At 43.6% G+C, this 9,846-nt stretch overlaps 1 protein-coding gene and 1 pseudogene across 1 annotated transcript; both read left to right on the top strand.

Moving 5' to 3' along the window:
* The first annotated feature begins 333 nt into the window (after positions 1–333).
* LOC146465560 (uncharacterized) lies at positions 334–2,236 on the top strand. The gene is made up of 2 exons (XM_085128731.1): positions 334–459; positions 1,719–2,236. The coding sequence occupies exons 1-2, from the start codon at positions 334–336 to the stop codon at positions 2,214–2,216; spliced, it is 624 nt and encodes a 207-aa protein (XP_084984857.1). The 3' UTR covers positions 2,217–2,236.
* A 5,408-nt stretch (positions 2,237–7,644) lies between these two features.
* LOC146465561 (uncharacterized) lies at positions 7,645–9,420 on the top strand (annotated as a pseudogene).
* The last annotated feature ends 426 nt before the right edge of the window (positions 9,421–9,846 follow it).

Consider the following 9,846-nt stretch of genomic DNA (forward strand, 5'->3'; position numbering starts at 1 on the left):
GTAGGGCACTTTTGGTCACATGTTCTTTTTTTTTCTTAATAACTTTCTTCAAAAGATTAATTAAAACTAATGTTTGCTATTTTCTTAGTGGTAATGACCAATTTAACACCCATACACTATTCCCACTGCATACATAATTAGCCCATAGCACGGGAAGGTTTAAATCAGTTAAATTCCGTCCTGTTGGGCCAGCGTGCTGCCGCGCACGATGCCTTGCGGCCCTCGCTTCAAATAGCTCGGTTTTAGCCGCCTCCTGGCCAGTTCTACGGAGTTCGGTGAAAGTGGCGTTTAAGTTTCTTCGAGCTGAACAACCACCAACAGCTTCGTTTTGCTATGGCTGACCATGAAGAACCAGTTTTGCCTCCGCCGCCTCCTGCTGCGCCAGCAGCCCTGAATCCAGCAGCTCCTGCACCAGTTGTGGAGCCTTTAGACGTTCCCGCTCCTGTGGCTAAACCCGAGGTATTTTTTGTCGTCACGTTGTCAATTTTACTTTGTGTGGGGTAGGTTTCGCCTCTGTAAGTTTCAGTTCCGTGTGTTTGGGTCTTTCTCCTTCCCCAGTTTCTTTATTATTTCGTACCGCTTTTGCATCCTTTAGTTTTTGTCGTCTTGCGAAGTGTAGCCGTTTTCTGCATGTATTTTGTTTTTTGGCTAGTTTGCGTCTCATTATCTCTTGGTTCATTATCATGTTCCTTAGCTTTTGTTTTCCGTTTCCATATCCCTTTTTGTTTGGGGCTGTTTATTTAGTTGTTATGCATGCAATGTTCCTTACAAAGGCTTTTTCGCACGTTTGCAGTTTATTTGTTTCATTAGCTTGCTAATTAAGCACCTATGGGAGTTGGCCGCTATCACCTCCTTTCTTTTTCGCGTTGTTTTCGCGCCCCTTTTGTATAGCCACTCATTTGATTAGTTAATTGCCTCCTTTTCTGTTAGGTGTTTTTGTTTTTCGGTGTTTCTATTTGTATTGTTTCAATTATGCGGCGGCCTATTTGGCGTACCCTTTGGGGACTTAAACTGACTGCTGCAAGCATTCAAATGTCTTGCGGCCCGGGGCGCCGTGGCTTAGTTCTGTGATTAAAATATTTGTTTATCCCATTGTGGCCCGGGGAGCCGTTGCATAGTTCTGCTCGGTATGCGTTTCATGCCAGTGTGGCCAGGAGAGCCCGCGGTCTGTAGAGCTGTATCATAGTTCTATTAGAGTATCAGTGTATGGTGGCCTGCCCTACCTGCGGCCGGGAGAGCCGTCACATAATTTTGTTAAAATATTAGCTATGCTAGCGTGGCCTTAGGAGCCAGCGGTCTGGAGAGCTGTGACTTTAGACTATGAGTTTATGCCAGTGTGGCCTAGAGGGCCAGCGGCCTGGAGAGCCGCTTCATGATTTTGTTAAAATATGAGTTTATCCCAGTGCGGCCCGGAGAGCCAGCGGCCTGGGGAGCCGCTTCATGATTTTGTTAAAATAAGAGCTTATGCCAGTGTGGCCCGGAGAGCCAGCAGCCTGGGGAGCTGTTTAACATGAGTTTAACATGAGGCCGCACCACTTATACTGGTGCGGACGGGAAAGCCAGCGGCCTGGAGAGCCGTAATATAGTTCTCTTTAAGTTCGACTTTCTACTGGCATAGCCTGGAGAGCCGGCAGGGAGTTATACGTTTGCACATGCGTTTTGCGTTGAGGTTCTCGTGTTTATTGACCCTCCTTTTTTGTTTCCCTCGTTTTATCTAGCCGGATGAGCGACTCCGACAGCTGGAGGAAAAGGTTAGGCTCTTGGAGCAGGAGAAGGCTGTTGCAAGTTGCGCTAACGCGCTAACAGCCCTCAGAAGGCATTTAAACAGGCCTCCGTCCCTTTTTGATCGTCATGAAGCATTAGAGTTGCTGGAATCATTGGTACGCCTAGCGAGGACACGAGCCCACGATAAGGCCGAAGAATATTCGGCAGCACTAGACGAAGTCAAGGCAAGACAAGCCTCCCTCGAGTCTGGTCACTTGCAACGCCTGATCCTCGGTTTGGTTGGCGACCCCCTTAAGGCCAAAATGGCCAAAGAGGCAACTTCCATTTTGAAGGGGGTCTGCAGGTCTCAACCATCTGGCTCTCACGATAACCGCACTCGCCGTCGTTTGTCACCTTACCCGGTCCAGTGCTATAGCTGTCATGGTTGGGGCCACATAGCGCGTAATTGTAAGACTGGGTGCGTTGGTGGCCGGGGTCGCGGACGCCAGTGAACATCTGTGTGTAACCTTTGTACGACCTTTTCAATAAATTTGTATTCTTCATTCGCATTTCTTTGTTTTTGTTTTATTTTGTTTTCTTTCTTCCTTTGGGTTGGGTCATTTTCTCGCTCTCCGTTGACCAAGGGGGGACCTCCTCAGTGTCTCAATTCCGGACCTGGTTCGGAGCCTGGGGGCAACAGAGGGTTGGGTTTCCTGTTTTGGGGGTATGCTAGTAATCTATCTTATTTTCCTTTCCTTTTTGCGTTGTGTTTTAGGCCTGTTCCTCCTCATTCGCCTCAAGGCTACGCACTGCCCAGGTCAATATCTTTTCTGGGGACATTCCTCTGCGTTCTATTACACAGGGAGCCCCTCCCTTTGTTGGCCCCTTGCCTCCTCCAGATCTAGTGGCATCCCGACCTGGTTTAGCCAACCTCGCCCTCTTGCGTTTTTACGATCCGAGCCACCTCAGGGCTGGCAATATTCTTGGCAAGTCCTACGTTTGGCAGAACCTGATCTCGAACTCATTGTGTAGGGAAGTGGACCTTTTGGAAATTATGCGGGAAGGGGTTCGCGTTGAACATTTCTTCAGGCCTTTCAGGGGAGATTTCAAAGGAAAAGCTTACGATTCTGACATCCCTCCACCTGTTGTCATTAAAAACTCGGCTACTTGCGCGAGGTTTTCCCAGTTCATCAGTGACATGATAATACAGTGGGTGACTGCCGGAGTTATAGCAGTCTGGGGCCCAGTCGATCTAGTAGCTTCCCCGTACTTGGTTTTGCCGTTGACTGTCGAGCCAACCAACCCACGATTATGTCACGATGAAAGATATTTGAATTTATGGATCCCAGACCTTCCTTTTAAGCTCGATCATTTGTGTGATCTTTCGAGGTATGTCCTTCCCCACCACTTCCAGACGACCTTCGACGACAAGAATGGTTATCAGCACGTGTTGTTGCATCCCTCGTCTCAGGCTTATTTTGGCTTTCAGTGGCAGGGTTGTTATTGCGTCTTCCGTACTCTTCCATTCAGTTGGAAGACCAGTGCATTTATTTATCACAAGCTCGGACTCGCGGTTTCAGGGGCCGCTCGATCCATTGGGGTTGTGGTGTCGCAATACATTGACGACCGGCACGTGGTTCAGCTTTTCACCGCTCCCCTTCGAATGTCTCGGGGTCCATCTTTCCAGCGAGCCCTGGCAGCAGCTTACATCATGTGTTACTTACTCGTTGAGGCGGGTTATTTTATTGGTCTTGACAAGTCGCAGTCCACCCCTTCGACTTGCGTGTGTTTTCTCAGTTTTGTGTGTGACTCGGTGCGTCAAGCTTTCGTCATTCCCCAAGAAAAAAGAAACAAGTTTGAAACGTTAAGGGAAGATATTCTCTTGTCCCTTTTCGTTAGCCTGAAGACCCTACAGCGTTTTTCGGGGAAAGTGATCTCTTTTAGTCTTTCTATTCCGGGTTCCAAATTGTATGTACGTGAGGTTTTTAAGGCTATTTCCCGCCATTCAGGTTCTTCTCGGCTGACTGTCAAGTTAGACGCCAACCTTCGAGCTGAGATCGAGTACTGGCGGTTTCTTGACGACTGGAAGGACTGCTTCCAATGGAGAACTGAGCATCATGCGTCTGTTACGCTATATTCCGATGCTTGAAAGACGGCTTGGGGCGGAACATTGCGCTTGGGCGGTCACACTTTGGAGTCCAGGGATTACTGGCTGGACAATTCGCAGGATATTAACATCCTCGAGGCCCAAGCTTTGCTGTATTCGCTGCTTTCGTTTAGGAAACACCTTAACTCTTCGAGAGTGGACGTCTACACCGATAACCGCGTCTTGAAGTCTCGCTGGAGAATGGAGGCTGCAGGAGCTCCGAAGTTAACGGCGTTCTTAAAGACATTTTTCGTTCCTACAGGGAAAACAATTTTAGTCTTGATGTTTACTACGTTCCGTCAGGTGAAAATCCGGCTGACCTCCCTTCCTGAAGCCGATCGAATACGGATTGTATGTTGTCAAATAGCGCTTGGGAGCGAGTCGAACGCCTTTTCGGGCCCCACACGTTCGATCTCATGTCCTTGGATAGTTACTGCCAACGCAATAGGGTAGGTCTGCGCTTGCCTCATTTTACGCCTTGTGCAACTCCAGAATCTAGCGGTATCAACGTCTTCGCCCATTTCCTTCCTTTGGATCACAATATCTGTGTTCCCACCATTTGTCCTTATAGCCCCCCTGCTAAAGTATGTCTTGGAGCAGGATTTTCACGGCGCTTTTACAATTGTAGTCCCTGACTTGAAGCCTCGGCGTTTCTGGTGGGCTTTGCTGCAGTCACTCGCTGTCGATCGTGCTCTATTGGGAAGGAAGAACGAGGATTCCATTTTGTGGTACCCTTCTCAGGGCGGTCAAGGATGGTCTCTAAGGAACTTGCAGTGGGATTTATGGGCTTTCCGCTGTGTTTGCTGAGTTTACCGGTTTGCATATTTTTAGGTGGCGCGTCCATGGAAGCCCGCCCGTCGCTGTTCTGCCTGCCTTTACCCCAATGATTCGGATGCAAATTATTGCCAAGCCTGTGGTACTTTAACAAGACCTCAATGTACCGCTGCGCCCTTCCCTCCTGTTGACGAAACTGCGATCCAGCAGCGTTTCGATGAATTTCAGTCTGTTTTCCGCTCGAAGCCTTACGAACGACAGAAATCAGCGTTAGAGCAGCAACTTTTCAAGTTCCTGGGTGCTCTCTCTCTCCCCCGAGGACTGTGACGTCATGTACTGCACAAGACATTGTTAAATTTCTTATTTCTAAGGATAAGTCAGGTAGAACTGTGGTTCACTCGCTCTTGTGCTCTGAAGGGGATTGTAGTTGTCTGAAACGCTTAGCAGCGGGGTCAGTTGACTCCACTCTCGGTCGTTTGAGAGCTATTTTCAATAAGCTGGGGCGCACTAACGACTCCAACCCTGTTGCCCATCCCCTAGTTAAGGATTACTTAAAGTTTGATAGGGAAGAGCAGGCGGGTTTGGCTATTACGCCTTCTCAAGTGGTCCCTTTATTTTTCGGAAAATTTCAGCGGTTAATTGCTCATCTCCGGGATTTGTGTTCCGGCAGCGTATCCCTTTCTAGCACGGGTAAATACATCCTTGTAAGGGATGCTACCTTTTTCATTGTAGATTTTTTCACCGACAATAGGGCTTCGGACCTCGGCCGCTTTCAATCTTGTAACGTGTTTCGGTTAAGAGACCGGGAGGGTTTTTTCCTTAGATTTACCCTCACCAAGAATTTGCGCAAGGGACCCTCCCGATCTCTCGCTTTGATTAAATTCGCTCACTCTGATGTTTGTCCAGTCGCATGGATTCAGTATTACATCACGGTTTGTCAATGCCTAAAGGTGCCTTTAGATCAGGGGTACTTTTTTCGGACCGCAGAGGGTAGAGTAAGCCTTTTACAGGCTCTGCTGTAAACAACAGGCTTAGGAAGCATCTTTCGGAGGCTAAACTCTATGCCGGGGAAACTCCGCATAGCTTTAGGGTCGGCCTATCCAATACCCTCAGGCTGCTAGGTTGTTCTTTGGAGGACGTTGCCCATTACCTGGGTTTGAAAAGTGGGGAGGTCGCCAAGCAGTATATGCAGGGCTCGGACGCTACTGTATCTCTTACACTTCTAGAAAAGGTTTTCCCAAGGGCAGCTTCTGGCACAGTTACCCCGGTTTCACACCCAGATAATTTGCAGGCGGCTGTCTGAATTTTGTTTTGCTGTGTTTGCGGTATTATGGCTCTCGTTTTTCTGTCTTCTCTAGGACTGGGTTAGGTTGGGGTATTTTGAGTAATGGAGAATAAAGATGTTTGGAGATCTAGTTCCTTGGTTTTCTAGTTCCTCTCTGTGCCTTATTTGGGCCTAGGCAGCGTTATGTCTGGGACAGGAGCGGCATCTTTCCTTAACTTAGTTCTCCGTGACGGGGTAATAGGTGTGCAGTGAGGATATTTTACTATTCTCATTGCATACATAATTAGCCTGTAGCACGGGAAGATTTAAATCAGCTAAATTCCGTCCTGCCAGGCCAGCGTGCTGCCGCGCATGATGCCTTGCGGCCCTCGCTTCAAATAGCTCGGTTTTAGCCGCTTCCTGGCCAGTTCTACGGAGTTCGGTGAAAGTGGTGTTTAAGTTTCGCCCCTCCCACCTCCCCTGGTGGCGGTTGGCTTCGCCTTTGCGCTATGTTCTATCTTTCCATAACTTAGTTCTCTGTGACGGGGTAATAGGTGTGCAGTGAGGATATTTTACTGTTTTAACTTTATACTTGCATTTCAGAATTTTTAAGGAATCAAAAACGCATTGCGACGTTGAGTAAGTTCCCTAGTCTGTGGATGGTACTTTTAAACGGCTTTTTTAGTGATTTTTTGTGTGGATTGAGGGGTATCCAACCTGCTAAACTATTTTTGGGTATTCACTCGTCATCCATAGGTCCTATCTCCAGAGATTTTGCTTCGCACAAAAAATGCTGTGATGACGTATACTTGTTACTCGACTTGGGAAAGTAGCGAAAGTAAATCGTAACAAGAAGTAACTTTTTTTAAGAAGAAGATACCGTATCTCTGGAAGATTGCAGAGCTTTCAGTTGAAAACCCACAGAAGACTAAAGAATGTTATGTTCTTCGTTTACCAAAAAGAATTGCTGAAAGGAAAAGTGACTAAGTACTTATTTTTCAAATATTAGCACTTGCGATTTGCAAATATCCCGCATTGCATAAATGCCCTATTGTCAAGTATGTTTTAGAGCTCTATGAAAATTATCTCTTTTTGTATTTCTTAAAAATTTCTTCACGTTAGAAGAATGCATTAATAGATAACTTTAAATCCACGAAACTTATTAAAACAAATAGCTCTCCTTGCTGGAGATAAACAAGTATGATTTTAGAAGTGGGATCAGGCACTTTTGCAACGGTCACAAAAATAAAGTCATAACTCTGTAAATATTTAAGTAATGTTCCACGTAAGAAATGGGCACAGCTGATGCATGAAATGTAATACGGTGTCAATTTCTAAATTATTAACCCAATTAAAATGGAGCTCGCTGATTGGTTGAATAATCCAAAAACGCCAAAAATAGTCTTAAAAGGATTTTTTCCAGATTATTTTCCCGTATTTTTTGTCCCAGGGTTCCCTTGCTTCTTTATGCCAACTGTGGTTGTCATAGGATACAGGGAACTGGGACTACTGAAGCATGGGTCTCACGACTTGACGTCCGCCATCTTGGAATAGAGTGTTTCATCTTCAACTTGCTATAATTTCTTTGTTGCTTAGCGTAGGGTTTAATCTTTAATCTAATCTTCGGACGAATCAAGGAATACAAGCGGATGAACAATGTGAAATATTTGTGGACTAGTAATGGGAAGATCATGCTGAAAGTGAATGATGCATCTGCCACTGAAGCTTTCAAGACGCATGAGGAATTTGAAGACTATCTTGATCAGATAAGCAACAGAGAATAAATTTGAGCTAAATAGTATAATATTTATATTTTTTATTTGAATTTATGTAAATCTAATATACGAATTCCATGACATGAACACATTACAGATATTACCCTTTTACGAATTAGATGATAGGGAATTTAGCTTCATTAATAATATTTGGTCTAGGCAATTTCATGCTCTCATGGATTCAGATCTCTATAATTTATTACCTAACCTAGATAAAAATGATGAAGCTGACCCTGATTCGATATTTATTAACCCACATTCTGATTATTATAATATCTCTAAGGTTAATAATGCGCTAAATAATAGCCGAGGCAAAGGTATCTCCCTCTTTCACTATAATGTGAGAAGTCTGACTAGAAACCTAACCCTGTTAAATGATATGTTATACTCACTAGATTCTAGGCCTGATGTAATAGCTATTACTGAAACCCGGCTGAATCCAAACTCTATTTCCAATGTTGATCTGTCTAATTATCACCTTTTCCATACTGATTCACCTACCCTTGCAGGTGGTACAGCCCTTTATGTTAGTAAGAACCTTAAAGCTATTCCCAGACCAGATCTAAGAATTGATTTCCCATTAGTTGAGTCATGCTGGGTTGAAATAGATCCTGGTAATAATAAGAAACACATTATGCTTGGATGTGTTTACAAACATCCATCTGCAAACGTGGAAGAATTTACATTGAAATTTGACGAACTTCTAAAAGAGTTAAATCTAAACAAGTATGATGCATACATCCTGGGGGATATGAATATTGACCTCTTGAAGCATCACACACATCAGCAAACAGGCAGATATCTTGATATGCTTTTCTCTCATGATCTTCTACCAGTAATAACTAAGCCTACTAGAATCACTAGTCATACTGCAACATTGATTGATCATATCTATACAAATATAGTTAATAGTTTGGTTTCTGGGATTTTAACTATTGACATCTCAGATCATCTACCAGTTTTCTGTATGACGGACATAAAGGTTAAAAAACAAAAACAAAAAAATGTACTTTAGACACTATAGTACATTTAATGCAGATTCATTCCTTCAGGATGTTTATGCAATTGATTGGAATGATATTACTATGCAAAGTACTGATTTGCATGAAATAACTGCCCTCACTATTGATACACTTAAATCGATCGTTAACAAACATGCACCAAAAAAACAAACCTCAAGAAATAAGCAAAGACTCCTACAAAAACCATGGATATCGAAAGGGATCCTTAAATCTATTAAAATTAAGCATACCATGTATAAAACGCATTTTCTATCCAGAGATCCGTTCAAAGTATGTGAGTTTAAAAAATATTCTAATAGATTGAACTACCTTAAAAACATCAGTAAGAAAACTCATTTTTGTAAGCACTTTGATCTGTGTAAGGTTAATTTAAAAGCTACATGGAAGCTAATTGGTACACTCATCAAAAGAAAAACTAAGGCCCAGTCTACACCGCTAAGAATTGTAAGGAACAACAAAGCATACACTAATAATGCTGATATTGCAGATCAGTTCAATAAACATTTTATTAATGTTGGCCCACTTCTGGCCAGCAAAATTTCGAACAGCAACGAAAACCCTTTGCAATATATCACATCATCTCCAGCCAATAGTTTTGTTATGTTTCCTGTCACTGAACCTGAAGTTTCTACCTTGTTTAAAACCCTGGATGCAAATAAATCATCAATTGATATACCTAACAAATTAATAAAACTAGCTGCTGATTCAATGTCAGTACTTTTCACCCAAATTTAAAATCAATCAATTGAAACAGGCATAGTGCCTAATGTAATGAAAGTCTCACGGGTCACTCCAGTTTACAAAAATGGTGATGTCACCAACACAGGTAACTACAGGCCGATTTCAACTTTATCACCCTTTAGTAAGGTGTTCGAAAGACTAATTTATAATTAACTAAATAATTTCTTAGAAAAAAATAACATTTTGTATCAGTATCAGTTTGGGTTAAGGAAAGGACACTCAACTGAACAAGCTATTTTAGAAATCACTGATTCACTCAAAAAGGCTTTAGATAAGAAAATGGTTACCTGTGGTCTCTTCTTAGATTTCTCAAAGGCATTTGATACTGTGAACCACGACATTCTGTTATCAAAACTCTATCACTATGGAGTACGTGGAACTCCCTTTAACTGGTTTAACCCTATTCGTGCCACGGGCCGA

The sequence above is a fragment of the Pavona decussata genome, unplaced genomic scaffold, assembly GCF_977016875.1.
Source record: "Pavona decussata unplaced genomic scaffold, jaPavDecu1.1 SCAFFOLD_156, whole genome shotgun sequence".
Classification (NCBI taxonomy): Eukaryota; Metazoa; Cnidaria; class Anthozoa; order Scleractinia; family Agariciidae; genus Pavona; species Pavona decussata.

Excerpts from the sequence above, each read along its gene's own strand:
- LOC146465560 (XM_085128731.1), top strand. The coding sequence starts at position 334 with ATGGCTGACCATGAAGAACCAGTTTTGCCTCCGCCGCCTCCTGCTGCG. Across the intron at positions 460-1,718 it reads CTCCTGTGGCTAAACCCGAG|CCGGATGAGCGACTCCGACA; the intron begins GTATTTTTTGTC and ends CGTTTTATCTAG.